We start from the raw sequence: 20,590 nt of genomic DNA on the forward strand, positions 1-20,590 counted from the left end.
CTTAATTCCTATATATAAACTTTGTTTGTACTACTTTAATTGATTATTTTGTATACAATATTTTAGATAGAAGTGAAATTTACATATGTGAGTCTTACAAAGGTAGATATTGTTTCTATTAAAAGAAATTTATATGTTAGATGATTAATTGAGATAGTACAAAATTTCATACCGGTCTGGCAATATGGTATATACATATTTTTCGCTACCATAGTAAAATTTATTTTTTTTCTTTTTTTTCGAATATGGAGTAGTTAATCTTAATTTTAGATTTTGTGTTGGGCCAGGATTTTGCACTTTACATTTGGGTGAGTGGGTTAAGGCCCCGACAACGCCTTCTACAAGTAGAGGGCCAGAGGCCCTAACACACTGAGGGAGGAGCTAAACAGCCGAAATCCAGGTAAGTGGCTCCCAATTTGGCCCAATAGTCTATGACAACGCTTCTTGCCCTTTACACGTGGCAGAGCGTACAGTCCCAGTTCTTCCCCAATAATTTTTGCAGCCTAGAATCACATTAGGTAGTGGGAAACACGGAGAGTGAAGTTTTTGGGGTTAGTTTAAGTAATGGGAGTAAGTGGTGTTTGTGGGTAAATCCACGTTTCCACAAATGACAAATTGTCACGTAGCCGAGCCAACTACCAGATGATGTCTATTGGGCCATGCAGTGAAGAGTTTGAAGATGGAGGCCCTTTTCAAGAAGCCCATCAGATGCCTACACAAGGCCCAATGGCCCATTTACCACCCTACATAAAGCCCTTCACCCCTAAGGTGAAGAGGGGCTGATTTCAATTTCACTGATACATTACTGCTTTTCAATGGCTTTTCACAGGCTAGTTGTTCCCACAAAGATGTAATCTTTCTAAATACAACAATACAGAAATACAATTGGCTGTGGATGTAGCCCAGGTTGGGTGAACCACCTAAAAATTGCTTGTGTTCTTGATTCTCTATATTCTCTATGCCTACAACCATATTTTACGTTGATGTACAGAGTTTTGCATTAACAAGTGGAATAGTAATTATAATATGTTTAAAATTAGATTCATTTTAATATAAAAAGAAATCAAAAATAAAATACTATATATTCTTATTAATGTCCAATCAAATGACACATTTTACTGTTATAAAATTATAACACGAACTGATATGATTATATTCTTATTGATGAAACATTTAATTTAAAACTCGAACTATAATCTTGTGGGGTCTTTGTTGTGACTTGTGTGCATGCTAATAGATCTTCTTTTCTTTTTTTTTTTCTTGGTTATATTGGAGCATGCTAATAGATCTTTAATCGTGAGATAGATAGATTGTCATTTTGCCCTGATCCTTCTTAACTTCCAATTGTCTGAGAGGGCTCATTGTGATGGTAGCTGAGTTTGGTGGTTCATGATGAGATGGGTGAGCAAATGACTTAATTTAGAGCATTACCAATACCATCAATTGAGAACTTCAACATTGTATACGGTGGCACTCTAGGAGGAGATGGAGCTAAACAAAGAGCATAGCCGCATAGGCTTGTCCTGCTTCCACAGTGTAACACTCGTGACAGTTTTATTACCCATTTTGTAAAATATTCCACATTCTCTGTTCGAGCAAGTAGTGACCTGGCCTTTGTGGACACTCTTCATTTCAATCTTTTGGCAGTCCTCAATCTGTTTGAATTTTATGATTTGTTGATTCTAAACGTATGAGAAAACCTTATAGAGGACAACCCAAATACAGAAAGGAAAAATATCGATAGTGTTTACCAAAGGAAAAGGAGAAATTTGATCTGATCCTAAGGAAAAGTGGTGTACAGGTTCTTATTTTAGCCTGACTTATAAATAAAAAAGAAAATTTTGGTGAATTCAATGCCGATAGACTAATTACTGGATTTTGTTCCATGTTTAGTACCTTAGGAATATTAAACTTTTTTTTTTTTTGCCACCAGGAATATTAAACTTTTAATATATATATACATATATGCTACAAATAGTTACTCATGTGTCCATGCGGCGCGTGAATAATCTCAGTCGTGCAATATTTTGAAGTTTATTGTGCATTTGTGCTTGAGTGAGCTTAAGCGGTTAATATCATTTGCGCACTGAGTTAATTACACTTACACTTCCTGAGATTTATCGTCTTTTCACATATACCTCTTAGGGTTTCAAAAATTACACATGCACCTCCTGAGGTTTCAAAACTATTGCATGTAACCCCCTATAAGAGAAAAAAATAAATAAACAAAAAAAATTTGTATTGTGGTTGGACCTTATATCTTGAGTAATCTTATTAAGTCATTTCACCCCTTAGAATGCCTTTTTGCATAATTTCTCATAATTTTTCGTCTCACTATAGGAGGTTATATGCAACAGTTTTGAAATCTCAAGGGGTGTATGTGTAATTATTGAAACCCCATAAGATGTATGTGAAAAAACAATAAATCTCATATAGTGTAAGTATAATTAACTCTTTGCGCACCGGATAAAGAAGTGACTAGTGAGTATATATATTCATAACATATCTGTATAACTGTATACAGTATATAACAAATGTAATATTCTTAAGGTGCTCGACTTGGAACAATAATAATTTATTGGATCAAAGGAAAAAGTATAATAGAAGGCCCATAAGCTACGTTTGAATTGAAATAGGCTTTGTACTCTTTAAATGTGACTAACAGAGTACATGGTTCAGTTTCAATATCCACACCTAATAGGTTTCATCCAAACACAAATTACAAACAAAATCAAAAAAGCCCAAAAAGAAAACACAGCACACCCAATACAAGAGGCCCAATAAACACAAAATATAGACAACAAAAACCACATATCAACTATAGAATTTTCTCTATGTGCCCAAATTAAGAATATATCTTCCTAAGTTCTAATTATGCCCTCAATGATCATTTGGTCTAGTAGATGACATCAAGTTTCTTTTTGTTGGAGTAGGTTCTGAATTTGAATCTTATGAACGATAATTTAATTAATAAAGAAATTGCTATATAAACACTCATTTTCCTTTCATTAAACACTCCTCTCTTTTATGTAGTAAACTTACACCTTTAACCCAAACTCAAATGACAACCTACCCCAAGTCCCAAACCCACCCTGACCCCAACTCCTCGCTGCCACTGTCAATGGCGGCTGGGGGTGGGGTCGGTGATTGTGCTAGGTTTGGGTTTTTTTATTTTTTATTGTGTAATGAGGATATTTTAAAAATTTTAGAGATGTGTATTAAGAAATTGAATAAATTAAAAAGAAAAAAGGATGTGAGGTGAGGTGAGGTGAGGCGAGGCGAGAAAGGAGCGTGTAGTACAAGAAAGAAGGGTGTTCAAATAATAGCCCTAAAAAAACGTTATAATTGTGTCCATGACAAGCTTAATGTGTGGAATGAGGAATGTATTGACTATTTGTTAGTTATCCAAAGTAGAAACCATATCCGATTAGACCAATAAATAATTAGCCCAGAATTTGTGGGCACCAGAATACTATGATTAAAGAGAGGGAGGGAGGGAAGGAAGGAGTAAGACAATTAACTTGTACGAAATGGCTTGAAGAGTACAATAATTCTGTTTACATCATTAAAAGCTTTATAATGATAGACATTAATTGTGGTAGAGATGAAGATGAACAAATATCCTGTGGGGACACTTTGTGATCAGCAATCCACCTATTTGCATAGATTCAGTCGGTTTCAAATCCCCAATGATATTTCCAAAATTCTTCTCACAAAAAAAAAAAAAAAAAAAAGAGATGATCAAGTTGTGTATTGAGTTAATTACACTTACACTTTCTGAAGTTTATTGTCTTTTCACATACACCCTCTAGGGTTTTAATAATTACACATACACCCCCTGAGGTTTTAAAACTGTTGCATATAACCCCTACAAAAGAAAATAAATAAATAAATAAAAAAGAAAATATTTGTATTTAGATTGGACCTTACACCTTGAATAATCTTATTAGGCTATTTAATCCCTTAGCATGTTTTTTTGCATAATTTCTCATCATTTTCGTCTCACTATAGAGGGTTATATGTAACAGTTTTAAAACTTCAGAGGTGTATGTGTAATTATTGAAACTTTAGGGGGTGTATGTAAAAAGACGATAAATTTCAGGGGGTGTAAGTGTAATTAAATCGTTGTGTATTACTAACAAGAAACATAGTTAGTGGCCAAAAAAAAAAACAAGAAACATAACTACATTTAAGTGCTAACACAATATGAAACAGGGGAAAAACAAGAGAAACAGAACACACAGTATACACATAGTATTCCATCAATGGGAATTTCTTTTGACGAACTGAATTATGATTATCTTAACCTATTATGATTTCTGAGTATTGAAATTAAAGACCCCATATCCTAAGAAGTAAGGACTATCTGCTGAGATTTTTAGGAGGCTGCAATTCTCTCAAAGTGTCCAAGCCTATTGTCAGCCAATCTTGAGTTGTAAGCAGAGTTTTTGTACTCAAACCATGTGAACTCTTTGTACATGCTTTCCTCTTCTCCTTTCATGACAGAAGGCAAGGGAGCTATTTTCTCACTCAAGGGTGGTCCCCCAAAATAAATCATTGAAACTCTTGATTTCAATCCATTTGCTAAAACCCTGTGCCTCACACTTTGGAACCTCCCATTTGTCAAAACCTGCAAATCCACCCACAGACCCAACAAACCCCATTAGTAGATAATTTAAAAACAAATCCAGGGTTACATTTTTACTTTTAGATAGCATTGTGATGTGAAAATAGCTTGTACAGCTAAAAACCAATCATTAAGTAGCCAAAAAAAAACACACAAGGATGTGGTGTTTATCTAAAGTCTAAACAGTCAACTGTTCTGACCCATATATTTAGATTCACATCTTTATCCATGGTAATAGGGAATTGACAGAGAAACAAATTGGAATCTTTCTCTACAGTAAACAGTAAACACATTAAAAATTAAAATTTTGTTATTAAACAAAAAACAAAGAGGTGAATGAACTTATTAGAACAGAAGCAGTACCTGTAAAGAGTCACCAACATTGATGAAGAAGGAGTTCTGGTCAGGTGGGACTGAAATCCAACTCCCATCTCTCAAAGAAATTTGGAGGCCAGAGGTGTTGTTGGATCTTAGCACAGAGATGATTTGTGGGTCTGTGTGCTCTCCAAATCCAATCACATTTGTGGGACTGCTCAAACCACCTTGAAGCTCTGGGCATGGTGGGTAGTGATTCAGTCTGAAAAAGGAGTCACTCTGTTCATCCATCAAAAGCTTGCTGAACACATCCCTTGGTTGAATCTTCAATCCTTCAGCCATCAGTTCAAGAATCTCACAAGCCATTCTCTTCACAGCTGATATATAATCATTCAAAGCAGAACTGCAATATAAAAAATATAAACAAATTTAAAAACAAAATTTGTGATTGAATTCAAGTTCTGTTTGATTCCGCTTGAATAACATACCAAAACTCTTCTGGGTTTGTTCCAAAAACAGATTGAAATCTATGAGAAATGGATTCTGTATTGGTTGTTAGAAGAAGGTACTCCACCCAACCCACATCACCATTTTTCCCAATATGTTTGCTACCATATCCCAATGGATTGGGAGGCCCTGCCTTTTCCTTCTCTGAATGCGGCAAGGAGAAGAATTTGATAGCTTCAGATTCCAATCTGGAAATGAAATCCATTGGGACACCATGGTTGATGATCTTGAAGAAACCATACTCCTCACAGGCCTTGACAATGAGCTGTTTGGAGTCTGGTTTGGAGAGGTCTATCAGAGGAATCCCAGAAAATAGCTTGGAATGTTTGCAGCTTCTGGTGTAAGACAAGTGCTCAGTAGCTGGTTTAGACGCGAACACCATTGTTGTAGATGTTGTTGCTCTTGTGTGTGTGTTTATGTATACCTGTTGTATGTGGCTATGTGTGTATCAGAGCGAGAGAGCGAGAGAGAAGGAATTGAAGATGAGAATCGTGGAGATGATGGAATTGAATTGAATATTAGTTAGTTGATGGATGATGGATGATGGAATTGTTAATATGAAGAAAGTTGATAATTGATATGGCTTCAGTGGAGGGAGGGGCACTTTGAGTTTGAGCGAAGTGGTATAAGCTTCTTGGCTATTTATAGGGGGAACACTCAGAAACGACTTGGAATGTTCATTCAATAAACACTCTAGAAGAAAAAGAAATATATATATATAAAATAAATAATATATAAGTGACTCTTTTTAATTGAATATATTATATATATCACTGAATTATTATTTTTATTTGCAAGAAGCGGAGGATAAATATCCACCTCTTGACGTGAACATGGAGTACGTAAGTGCTTTACTACTAAAATTATAATTCTATATATATATTCTTTAAATTTGCGCAAAATAAAATGGATAAGAATCGAACCATAAATGGTGTGTATGATAATAGCATTTCACTGATGACTCTATAAAAAGTCCACCAAGTAATAGGAATTTTCCTATTAAATTGCCGCAACAATTTTTGTTCATCAAGTTATATTTTTAAAAAGTATATAAAAGGTGCTCGATGAAATAGTTTTTTTTTTTTAAAAAAAAAATTAAAGTAGGAATGTCATGTTTTTGTCCCACGAAAAAAATTTCTGACTAGGTCACTATGATGCTCAATTACTCAAATTATTAGCTCGCTCCACATATGATTTTGAAGTTTGAGTGTTCATTTAATAAAACTGTATAACTATATTTATAATAGAAACTTTATGAGTTTGGAAGAATAAAATATGACTTAACTGTTATTTTACTGCCTAAGCTTTTAAATGGTGTGGACATAATACTTGATAAAAACCAGTCCAGTCATCACCTCCCCAAGGGATCTAAACATAATGAGTAATGGCTATTTGTTCCACTGAAAATGATCACCGGCCAGAGTTAAATTAAGGCTTTTTTACCCAAATAGCACCTGAACTACAAGGGGTGTGCTCAAATACCACCCAAACTTTTTTTCTTGCCAATTTACCACCTGGAATTATTAATATGTGCTAATTTGCCACCTAACATCTATTTTTCTGTTAAATCATCAAAAAATTTCCCAAACTTCCCATTTTGCCCTTGAATACAATAAAAAAATATTATTATTTAAAAAACTTTTTTTAAAATATAATTAGAAAAAAAATTAAAAACTAAAAAAATAGAAAATGGAAATACCCTTTTTTTTTAGGGGGTTTAATTAGATTTTTTTTTAATATTTAAAATACTTTTTTTATATAAATGACGAAAATACCCTTGAAATAAACAGAAAATTTAACTAAAATGACGGTAGGTGGTAAATTGGCCAATATGTGAAAGTTCAGGTGGTAAATTGGCAAGAAAAAAAGTTTGGGTGGTATTTGAGCACACCCATTATAGTTCAGGTGGTATTTGAGTAAAAAAGCCTTAAATTAAATCAAAGGAAATGGCCACCTCCGCTAGCTAGCTAGATTCATTGAATATTTATCCTCTAATTTTTTTCCTTTATTTTTTTTTTGGTTCTTCTTACAATCTCACTCTGAAAATCAGTATCTTATAATTATACTAGCTCCGCGGATCCGCCCTAATTTAATAATGATAGTTGGTAACATATAGGATGCTAAAAGCCTAAAACCTATAAGTACGTTGTAGCTCAAGTAGCATTGGATAGAGTAGAAAGGGGTAGAATCTGTGTTCAAGTCTCCTTGTTAGTTAAAGAATATATATATATAGAGGCCCGTTCAAGTGCGGACGTTCGCAAATTCGCACTTAGTGTTGAGCGCTCGATAGAGCTCGACTATTATAAAAAATATGCTGCTAAATGCTCGGTGGCACGTTCGTGTTGAGAGTAATGTGGAGCAATGTCCCACATCGAAAAACTAGAGCTTAGCATATGTGCTTTTAAGTTTTGGGCCTCTCCACCCATTGCTAATTGGTTTTAGGTTGGATGCTCTAATTCTATCATGGTATCAGAGCTTGGTTATTCGCGTGTAAGGCCCAACGGCCACACGTGCTCCCACGTCACCCAATACAATTTGTTCAAGTGTAAGGCTCAAAATATCGCCACACGTGCGGGAGCGTGTTGAGAGTAATGTGAAGCAATGTCCCACATCGGAAAACTAGAGCTTAGCATATGTGCTTATAAGTCTTGGGCCACTTCACCTATTGCCAATTGATTTTGGGTTGGATGCTCTAATTCTTTCAGTTCACTCGTCTGCACCTAATCGAATATAATATATATGATGTCATGGCCCTTTTGTTAAGGAATTTATTAAATAAGCTTATTTAAGGGATTCCTTATGCGACTCACTCCATAGAGTATTTTTATAATCGGAACCATCTGTTTTTTGGTCTCCATTGAAGGATCATCCTTGCAAAAAATTAGAAAAATCAGAAACCATTTGACCATTGATTAAATAGTCACAATTTCAAGTGTTTATCGAAAACATTATTAGTGAGAGAAAAATCCATGTTTAGTGAAAAATTTAATGAGATAGCAATCAATATTCTTAAACATATATCTATACTAGTGTATTCCAACCTTCAGAAATTAATCAAATATCTAATTTATTAATTAGGTTATGATCAAAATTTTCATCACCTAACTCTGATGGACCATTATCCAAATCTTCTAGGCATCAACATAATCAAGATATCCGATAATTAAATTTTTTTTAGGAATATTGATGAATTCTAAGTCTCTTGGGTCCAATATCTTGAACTTTCCCCCATCATGGTTTTCATCCACTAAATCTTCTTAGGTTTCCATCTATTTTTCTTCTTAAATTTTGTTCCCAACTTCAAATGCATTATATAGTTTCTCTCAATGAACAATTACTATTACTTTAATATTTGAATAGGATGCTTATATTTCCACCCATTTATCATATTTTTCCATGCAACTTATTTTTACACCCCTATTAAATTTCAAAAAATAGCGTGAACAATAATAGTTTGATGAAATTTCTTAATTATTGTTCTCATCTTTAGTCACTTGATATGAGCCCCATATTATATTTTTACATCCGTATTATATTTTTCAAAATTTAATATGGCATGGGGTATAAAAATAAGGTTGGTAGGAAAATGAGACAAATGGGTGGGAATATAATCACTCATTTGAATAATACTAGAGTTACTAAATTTATAGATTTTGTTTGTTCAATAATGTGTCAATATATAGGTTGTATTAGTACCTAACTTGTTAAAAACAAGTGAGATTCAAAGTTTGACTCAAATTTGTATAATAGATAAGACACTACCATGTCAAACAATTTTTTTTTAATAGAAAAGAAGAATTAGAGGACTATATATATAGGTAGTGGTTCAGGCATATATCCTAATTGGCAATAAAAAAGAAAAGGCATATATCCTTACTGGTAAGTGGTAACCACACCTACCCTTTCAAGAGTAGGTATCAAGTAATCCCCACCTAAGTAGGTACGTATATATAGGTGATTTAAAAACAAGTAAGGCTACAATCTAGCAATAAATTGCCAAACTATAATGTGTTAACGTTAAGTAGTTTTCTTTTTCCTTAATTATCAGGAGATCATGTAGCTCATCGATGTCACATCCTCCATCCTATAAATATATAAGACACCACCATAATGTAGCATGCCGTGTAGATTGCTACCTACGGTACCATTGGCATGATTGTGTGAAATTAAGTGATCTTCTACTAAAGCTATATATGAACCCCCATTATAAGACAGGCTCATTAAATATATAAGATGAATATGCAGTGATACACATAGTAAATCATGTGGCATGTCACATCATGAACAAATATTATGTTTATAATTTATGGCATGCCATTAATTTACTAGGAAGGGGGACCCAAGACATTGATGGTGGCATGGTGCTATATATTCTCCTATTGTATAAAATAATTTCAAATGTTTAATGGCTATATATATATATACTCTCAATCGGTCCCAATTTTGAGTTTAAAACTCCATATGATCGTGAGTGTATAAAATATTAATCCAAAAAGGTGAAGTGGATTGGATTGAAGAACATGCATGTTTAATTATGACTAGATTTACAGTGTGGACACTACACTATGTGAATCTAGATTTATTGGCCCAAAATTTATACTCTAGATATAAAAGAATAAAAAATAAAAAATGAACCCATTAGATTGAAAACTACGTCGGCATCACATAGGATGTTTACACATTAGAATTTTCCAAGATATGTTTTTAAGAGAGATCTTTGAACTTGGTATCAACTTTCAAGGATACGGCAGAGTGACTATCCCAAAAAGGTTAGAAGGATTGGATTGAAAAAGATGGCCATCACAAACAGTTATGATAGACTTCAACTCCCAAAACATACTCATTCTCACCAAAAATTATAGGGTATAACTAATATACCGTTATGTGGTATAACTAATCCAACGTATAGGGGTATTATTAGATGATGCGTTTATATTAGTAGAGTATAGTATTAATAACATTCACTCATATTATAACACATAAACTGGATATACCACGTATCAATATATTGATTATACATAATAATTTCTCTATTCTCACACCATTTTCTGTTATAGCTATAGCCCAAAATATAAAATCATTTTATGATATTATACATTTTTAAAAATGTATAATATCATAAAATGATTTTATTTATTTTGGTCATGGGTAGACCGACAAGTACTACTATGTTTACCTAACAATTATAATCTCATAGCAATAGTCTAACGTTTTTTTGTTTGGGTGTGTAGAAGATGCTCATAATAGTCTCACATTGGGTGGGAAAAGCTTTAGATAAGGCCATAGATAATATTACTCATTGGTCAATGATGACCAAGACATTAGAATTGATCTATAAACATGGTATTACTCGTCGGTCTTACTATTTTAAATAAAAAAAAAAAGTTTAATTACATCATGACCAAAACTAAAATGACAAAAAAAAAAATGCATATAAGCATATTAGCATAATTTTTTTTTATAAAAAGAAAAATAATATATAATAATAACCTCCCAATCACAAATTCTTAATATATCCATAATCTAAATAAAAATGTCTCATAATAGTCACAATGACATATATTAATATTTGATACTATCAAGCGGCTATTATTATACTTGCTATCTATTCACATTTAACTTATAAGACTAACAGAATGAGCTATTTTAAAAAGCATATTTGATTCAAGATAAACATTGATGGAATTAGAATATATTGATAAACTTAGAATGAGCTACTTCAGCATTGACATTCTGTTTTCATCTATGAAAGATTGGCAAGCAATTGGTTGCCAAAATTGTCAGAAAATAAAGCAGTCCTGTGAGAGTTGGTTTTCCCTTTTATGACTTAGTATATAGACAGTTTCTTTTTCTGGACATAATTAATTAAGTATTCACATGGTTGATTTACAATATTGTAAAGTTTTAATATATAACCCAAATTACTTTGTACTTCAAATTAAACACGCAATGGGCGCATAGATTGCATAAAGAAGTTTTGCTAGGTACAACTTGAAAAATTGTGAACCATAAATTGGTGAATTGTGTATTACAGAACTATATATAATAATTAATTAACGGTCTATAATTATTCACATATGTACACACGACTGTAATGACATAATTACTTCGTACTTTGAAATACTCATGCAAGGATCTCATAAAAGAGTTTTACTCATTACAACGTGGATGATTGTAAACCATTAACCGGTGAATCACGCACTACAAAACTTATGAAATAATTTATAGTTATCCATTTACATGTGTTGGATTGTAATAATACAAACAACTTCTTACTTTATTAAATTCAATCGGTGGATATTGCATAAGAGGATTTTTCTTTTAGCTAATAATTGTTTGATATACTTGTAATATGCATGCATTGATGTATCTCTCCGGCCATTATGGTAAGTTATTGATATGATTGTGTATCACTTTGAAGTGGTGTACACGCATGGAAGAGAGAGAGAGAGAGAGAGAGAGAGAAAGACGATATATCCTTGCTAGTTGCTGTTGGGAATATATAGGCCCACAGGTTGCAAAGTTGGAGTTTTGAGACAGAAGCTAGAGAGAAGGCCACATACGTACATGCATACACAGACGTGTTTGAAGCGCAGCCTGGAGTGAAATAGACGGCTGTGAGAGGCTGAAATGGGCGTGCTAGCTTGCGAGATAAACAGCAGGGCCCATAAGTCCCTCCCTATCGCATGACGTGGCCTCCTAATATTCGTAGCTCTTGTTTTCTTTTTTTGGTGATTCTGTCGGTCGTACTAAAGTCTACTCCTATTAGTAGCTAGGTTATCACCTATCGGTCGACGCCAGGTTGGCTTAGCCATCGCCACCTCACCCACCCACGCACTATATAAGTAGCTATGTTATGACTTGTGGGTCGACGCCAGGTTGGTTTAGCCATCGCCACCTCACCCTCCCACGCACTACTTTCCTCCTTCCTCGCCAGCTTTGCCTGGCTAACCTAACGCCACCACTTTCCTCCTTGCCTTGTCATCAACTCATCCTATTCATTCACTCATTCATCTCGTTTTTACACATGCCACTCAAATTTAAAAGACGCTCTCGTGTTGTTCTTTACAAATTTGTTTCAATGTGCTATAATATTAAGCAGCAAATAATAAAACTCAAATGAAGTAACGACCAACAAAATATGTCTAAGAAGTGAAAATGCCACTTAAAAATGAATCATGTATGTATGCATTTACGTATTATATTTTAAATATAAATTTAAAGTTTTTAACAAAACTTTACATTGCAACAAATTTTAAATTTAAATAGCATTGCGCGGTTTCATTTTTTGCTCTCTCACATGATATTCATATTCATAGTATCCTGTCAAAAACCGAAGGGACACGCTTTGATTTGATTACTCTCCTATTCTCTTCCCATGCTTCTTATCATATCATTTGTTTTTTTTGGGTAAGCGCCGGGGGGTACTCTTATCATATCATTAATGGAATGTGTCCCACTAGGATTTCCTTATTTATTTATTTAAGGTTAAGACCTAGAGTGGTTAGGAACTTACATTTCTCCTCAGAAGTTTTGGGTTCGAATATTCATAGTAACGGGAAAATATATTATGTACTTTAATAAAGCCTAATAAACAAAATAACTTATATATGTTTGTAGCTCAACTTTTTGGAACATTATATATAAAATTATATATGCTCCTATTCTACCTTAATAGTCCCAAGTTTTACATTTTTACAACTAGCTACGTTTTAGTCTCCTTGACAGATATTATATATTTGAATTCAGATCCCTACTTGTTTTTTTTTTATATTAATTTTTACTTGATTTTTAATTTTAATAATGTATTTATTATCTAAGAGTATAAAGTAAAATATAAAATAAATTCGTATTTAGTGTGAATAAAGTTACATGAATTTTTAGATTTATATTAAGCCGTTATAATTGAAACAAGCAAAAACAAAACAAATAGAGAATCCAAATCTCATATTTCTCAGTTGTGTTTATCTAAGAGATTTAATTTGAGGAACAAAGTGAGAGATATTGTATTTAAAGGTTGAATTCATTTCATTGTTTAACTAGATCAACATTTACATGCATATATATATTGTTCATCACTTGTTTATCAAATTAAACCTTTTAAGCGAGTCTTTCTATCTCCCAAAAAAAGTGGCTCTTCTAACATAATTTTTGTACACATTAAACATAGTAAAATAACTAATACACCTTCTCCTTCAATGATAGACGTACAAGATAACTAATAAGAAAGTTTTATGTACACATTAATCATAGTAGATTCTTTTTATTTTCATCAATTTATTTGAACACAGATTCAATGAATGATGCTATAGTTCGCGAATGTACTCTGTGTGTGTCCCTACCATAACAAATGGCCGACTTGTTGATCTAGATTTTCTTTTTTTTGGGGAAGGGAGAGAGGGGGGTGGGGAAGGAGGGTCCAAAGGGCTTTCTGTAGTAGCCACAAAACAATTCCTTGCTCAACAGTTCATCATGAGCGTGGCATGATTTGCTTCAATTTTGATGTGACCCATATGATCATGAAGGAGATGGAGATGGAGATGGAGATTCACCTCTGACTTATGTTATATGGATGAGCTTTTAGAGCCTAAAAATGAACAGACCTCAAAAACCTTTTTATCCCTATAAACCATTACAATTTAAAGATGGAAAATGACATAAGGAATTTGAATGCCATCACATCTTTCACACAAAGTACTACAATTATTTGCTCACGTTTCTCTTTCAACTTTCTAGAGTCAAATCACATCTCCATCCTTGAGTCTCGAGATCCCTTCATCATAGGCTCTGCCCTACCTTATAAATATCACCAAACTTTCGCGAACATTGAATAATTGATGTGATTACAACTTTATTCATTACCAAGAGGAAATGATCGTACATACATATATGTGCATGAATACAGGCTCATGAAACACAAAATCACATTTTTAATTTGATACTGTGAAATTATCTTAAATGAATATTTGATGACTCAGGTGATATAGATATATAAATTAAATTAAATTGCAGAACTTGACAGGCTTTTGGTCCACAAACATCTGCGGTAACAGTACGAAACAAACAGGCTGATACAGTAAATTAAAAAAAAAAAACATTAAAATGTAATATAAAAAAAATATGACGACATGAATTTATATAAAACGTAAATGTTTTCTTATTAAATATCCGATAAAATCTATTCTATTAATTAAGAGATTCGCAATCTCAAGTACTCCAATACCCTCAAGTGAATCAAATGCATTTCAATAACTAAAATCTTACTGTTTCTTTTTTGTATGGTAACTTTTTTTAGGTAGAACCGTAGAAGTCAAAGAAAATGTTGGACAAAGAAAAGTAGCTAGTCACGTTAAATGAGATGTTGAATGAGTGTCGGCGATGTGTCAATGTCCAGTGAAGTGTTGAAAGAATATGTGTTAATATTTCAAGGGTCCCGCGTTTGACAAAAAAAAAAATATTGGCTTCCCGCTTGTTTAGCTCTGGAGCTTCTTCCAGACTTTCACTTCACAAACATTTACTTCATTATCAAGGTATGTCTTAGTTTTTCAATTTGTCTCCAAAAATTCATATTTTGATTTATGTTTTCGTCTTTTGGGGTTTTTTTTTTTTTTTTTTGAATGCTTATTACTTGCTCTGCTCTTAGACTTGGTATATTGCAGAGTTGAAAATGAGTAATTCAACAGCTACAGACATCAATGATAAAGATGATTTGGGTGATTTAACTTGTAAACCAAGATGTGGTATGGAGTTTGATTATGAAGAAATGGCCTACAATTTTTATAATGAATATGGGAGGAAAATGGGGTTTTCCATTAGAAAAGACAACCAAAACAAAAATAGAAGAACAGGTGAAATCACTTCAAGAGTTTATCTTTGTTGGAAGGAGGGTTTTCGACCTAAAGCTAAGCAAAATCAGATCATTAAAAATTCAAGAGCAGAGACAAGGACAGGGTGTGGTGCTCAAATGGTTATCAAGTTGAATAGATATAATGGTAAGTATTTTATACATAGTTTTGTGGAACAACACAACCATCCACTTGTGAAACCAGAGTGTGTACATATATGCTTCCATCTCACAGGGAAATACATGACTCACAAGCTATTCAAATAGATTTAGCAGAAGAATCTGGGATATTGCCTAGTTCTACATATGAGTTGATGGGAAGACAAGTTGGAGGAAGGGAATCTCTTGGATATACAAAAATAGATCAAAAGAACTATCTTCGATCTAAGAGGCCAAAAAAAATGGCATATGGTGAAGCTGACAGCTTGTTGAAATATTTTCAAAATCATACACTAGAAAATCCCTCATTTTATTATGCTATACAATTGGACAATGAAGAACAAATAACTAATATATTTTGGGCAGATGCTAGAATGATAATTGACTATGGTCATTTTGGTGATTTTGTTTCATTTGATACAACTTACAATACCAATGAAGCAGGTCGCCCATTTGGTGTGTTTGTAGGATTTAATCATCATCGAGAGATTGCAGTTTTTGGGGCAGCATTGATGTATGATGAATGTGCCGATTCATTTATTTGGCTATTTGAAACATTTTTTAAGGCAATGTCCAAGAAGGCTCCAAAAACCATTTTCACATATGGGAATCCTGCAATGGCGAAAGCTCTTGCAATTGTTATGCCAGGCACATACCATAGGCTTTGCACATGGCATATAAAGCATAATGCCATAAAGCATAATGCCATAAAGCATTTAAATTTATTGTTCAAGGGACCCAATGTGGTTAAGAGCATTATGTCAAAGTTTATGGATGAATAAGAAGATGAGGATGAATTTCTAGCTGCTTGGGATGCAATGCTTGAATACTATAAAGTGCGTCATAACCAATGGTTGGAAAGCATCTATAAGTTGAGGGAAAAATGGGCTATGGCATATGTAAAGTGGGCATGGTCAGCAGGAGCAAAAACCACCCAACTGAGTGAGAGTTTTAATTCTACATTAAAAAAGTATTTGAACTCAAACCATGATGTGCTACAATTTTTCATGCATTTTGACAGGGTGCTTAATGGAAAAAGGTATAAAGAGTCTCAAGCTGAGTATGAGTTGTGTTGTAAAAATGCACAGGTGAGAGTTCCTGCTATGATGGTAAGACAAGCAGGTAATATTTATACCAAAACAATATTTGAGGATTTCCAACAGCAGTATGGGGACTCTATTGATTTACGAATAAAAAAAATTGATGATAATGATGAAAATATTGTGTATACAGTTGTTGCACCTTATGGTGACTTTAGAGAAAGACAAGTAAGGAGGAAAAAAGATTCAAACAACATATCTTGCAGCTGTAGATTATTTGAGATGAAAGGTATTTTGTGCAACCACACCATTAAAGTCCTTCGGGAAGCCATGGACATGCTAGAGATTCCTAGTCAATATATTCTTAAAAGGTGGACACAAAAAGCAAGAGCCCAAAGTGTACAAGACATGCATGGGAGGGACATTCAAGCCGATGCTAACTTGCAACAGACTTCCCGATATAGGTCTTTGTGCCACACATTTACAAGGATATCATCTAGGGCTTCAGAAAATGAAGATGCTTATAGTTTGGCCCTTGACTATGCAAAAAATTTGAGCAAAATGATTGAAGACATGCTAAGTTTAAAAATTGATGGTCAAGTGCAAGATAAGAATGAAGACCCTACTCCCATTACTAATATAGATTGTGCTAATGGTTATAGTGCTCATTGCCCGGATAATGTAAATGTTGTCCAAGCAAAAGGATTAAAGAAAAGAGAGACTTCTCGAAGAAGAAGACGATTTAAAAGTGTTTTGGAGAAAGCTTTAGCAAAGAAGAAACGAACATCAAGCTCTCTTTTGTCAAAGGTAAAAGTTATTTACAATTGAATAATATATAATGACATGGAGATTTTTACAATTGAATCTAACTATGTTCATTATGCTATACAGGAATCACAAAATTATAAGGAAGCAAGTGCAACAGAAAATTATATTGCTGCTCCTCCATTACCTTCTAAATCTTCTCAGGTAAAGTTTATATTATCTTAAAAATTTATCCTATTAATTAATATGTTATACTTAAGTTTATTGGGCATATAGATTCCTACAATGATGGGTGGAACTAGCCAATGTCTACCAACAATGTACCCTGCAAATTTGGTGAGTGCTTATGAATTTATTATGTATATGTGTATCCTTGATGTTGATAATGGATTATTATTGGTTTGTTATAGTTGCAGGATAGCATGCTTAATTCAATGTCATGGATGGCATATGAAGAACCTCAATGTACTACCTTTCAAGCGTTACTTCAAACTAACCCCACCACATTTGCCCTTGCATATCACGATGAAGGACCAACACCTTCAAGTTCATATCACATTTGAAAGGATACTAGAATTCAGATTTAAAAGTTGAAGAGAAAAGCCTAACGGCAAAGATGCCACTGATGTTCTCTTTCTGTGGTGGAGACATAGTTTAGGGACTATATACTTTGAAAAATTAGAGTGCAATGTGCAGAGCATCTCTGTAGCAGCAACCTTAATATCTATTCATAGCAACTCTCATCAAATTTTGTGATCATTTTACTTTGTTGATGTTTTTTCTTTTTAGTCTCTATTTTTGTACAAACACAAGGTGAACAAGAGAGAGAAATGTGATGATTATAAAGGGCTAATAGAAGAACATGAAGATTAATTAGGCAAAAATTAGATAGGACAAATTGTTGTGCAACCCAGCAATAAATGATTGAATTAATTTAGAGTTTAAAAATAGGAGGGGAGTTGAAGACCGAATGAAAGGCACTAGAAGCAATCATAGTCTAATGGAGTGAATGTTTGTGAAGTGGAAGTCTGGAAGAAGCTCCAGAGCTAAATAAGTGGGAAGCCAATATTTTTTTTTTGTCAAACGCTGGAAGCCAATTAGTATGTGTTCACATTGTTTAAGGAACACAAAAAAAAAAAATTTTGTTTAAAGAATTAGATAAAAAATAAAATATTATTTTATTTGGATAAGAATAAATATGGACATCATTACTCCTATTGTGCATTATGAAACCATTAGATTGATTGAAGGGCTAAGATACAAAGTTGGCTACCACTTACCAGTCTGGTACCAAAAAGCCTGGTAAGGAATCCGCTCTCATGAAGACCATAATGGAGACATAAAAGTCTTAACAAAAAGTATAGGGCCAACTGACAAATATTGTCTGTGGGCATGCATATATAATACATAAATATCCTACCAAATATTGAAACTAAAACAAGATTCTTCAAATAAACGATCCAAAATGGTTTGGGCCCTTTGGGGGTCACTAATTTCTCTCTGGTCAAGACTCAAGACTCATGGAAGGCTTGGACCTTAATGGGTGTGAAATCTATGAGCTATTTTCAAGCCACGTTGTGTACTTTTCTCGTGAAATACAGTTGACAAAGAAAGAGATTGAGAATATGTTTTTAGGTAGAAAACTTAGAAAAGTTCACAGGTTCCTAATTATGGTCAAAAGGAGGGCACGCCGGCACGGTTGTTCAATAATTAAATATAAAATTAATAATTCCACTTCCCATTTATTTTTTATTTAAAAGATTAATACAAGATAATGAATAGAAGTGATAACTTTTTTGTGGTCGTGATCTTTAATAGACTTTTACAAAACCGAAGCAAAGAATACTAACTGTAATTACATTCTCCCAAATACAACTAAAAAAATAAAACAAATAAACTATTCTTGGATTCTTAATATTTTAACTTCAGTTCCTCCATCTTTAAAAATGGAATATGTGCTATTAGAGCAGCATTTTAAAGTGACAAAACAGCTTAATTACACAAAATAAAGAATTTTTAAAGCTATAGGGAGTTCATTATTTCTAGTTAACTAATTCAATTGTTTTTAATTCAATATTAATTGATAATAAGTAGAAAAAATAAAAAATTTATACTGTTATGCAAAACTTTAAATTGTCAATGCAGGATTTTATGATATGAACATCCTCTGACTCCTATATTGAGAATTAATTCGCCCACTTGGCCACTCCCTCGATCCCCTCGAGATTTACTTAAAATCACAAACAGAGAAGAGACATGCAACAACAAAAGAATGGCAGTGAAATTGACAGTTGGATATATGTAGATTAGTATTTGGTCATGTCCGAGTTGTTTCAAAGCAGAGCATGATTTATGAAAGAGTGGGATTGTAATTAGTCATCTCCAACTTCTTTTCAGCGAATGGATCTTGTTCCATAAGCATGCATACATGTGCATTGTCATCATCATTTCTCAATATAAAGTGTGGGATATACATATCTTTCATATAAATCAACTAGAGTGCACACTAGTAATGATCACTCATTCATTATAAAGCGAAGAATTTTTCATTCGTTTAACCACTCAGTAACAAATTTTAATAATCAGAATCGTTCATATTTTAGGACATCATTTAAATATCATCCTTATAAAATATCAGCTAAATCGAAAAATATTTAGCCAGTATATTACTATCAAGATCATTTATCCTTTTATTTGACGGACTGTATTTATCTGCACAATTTGAATGACTAAATAATTACTCATTTGACTAATTTTTTACAAAGATGACCCTTAAACCCTTAAGAAGAGACCTAAGAGATGGACGATCCATTAATTGAATTCTCCACTCTATAGTTGCTAAATGGTTAGGTAGGGTGAAATTTTCCGCTCAATGATAAGCGAGTGATCATTTTTGATACAAACACACTGCACATTATACATAGGTCTAATGACTAAAAATCTATATCTTAATAATACAAAAATTGCATTCGTCAAATTAAAAATTAAAAATGCATCCACATCACATATGTCGGTGTCTGCATGTTAAAATTTCCTATCTTCACAAAAGCATTGTTAGATTAAAGCATATTCGTTTACTCATATATAACTCAGAAAGTATGTCAATATTTGAATGCAAGATTCTACACTATATTAGTCAAGATGTGAAAGAGAGAGATGTACTGCTCTTGTGTCTTGACAATGACACAAAACATACCATACTGGTCAAAAGGCAGTGGATTGCCGCGTGAGCTGATGATATGAAAAGTATGCATATGAAAAGTATCACTATTATATATTTGAATGCATAGACTTGTGCTGCTTGGAAATTGGAATAGTCAGTTAATAATCATT

General features: G+C 33.2%; 1 protein-coding gene and 1 pseudogene across 1 annotated transcript; one reads left to right on the top strand and one right to left on the bottom strand.

Annotated features, from left to right (window-relative positions):
* Positions 1-4,167: 4,167 nt before the first annotated feature.
* LOC147297805 (gibberellin 2-beta-dioxygenase 1-like) lies at positions 4,168-6,042 on the bottom strand. The gene is made up of 3 exons (XM_086239073.1): positions 5,431-6,042; positions 4,991-5,345; positions 4,168-4,630 (listed from the first exon to the last, which is right to left on the bottom strand). Exons 1-3 carry the CDS (start codon positions 5,829-5,831, stop codon positions 4,379-4,381), a joined length of 1,008 nt encoding a protein of 335 aa, XP_086095199.1. The 5' UTR covers positions 5,832-6,042; the 3' UTR covers positions 4,168-4,378.
* A 9,074-nt stretch (positions 6,043-15,116) lies between these two features.
* On the top strand, positions 15,117-17,820 carry LOC147297806 (protein FAR1-RELATED SEQUENCE 5-like; annotated as a pseudogene).
* The last annotated feature ends 2,770 nt before the right edge of the window (positions 17,821-20,590 follow it).

This window comes from Dryas octopetala, chromosome 1, assembly GCF_963921425.1.
Source record: "Dryas octopetala chromosome 1, drDryOcto1.1, whole genome shotgun sequence".
In the NCBI taxonomy this organism is placed as follows: Eukaryota; Viridiplantae; Streptophyta; class Magnoliopsida; order Rosales; family Rosaceae; genus Dryas; species Dryas octopetala.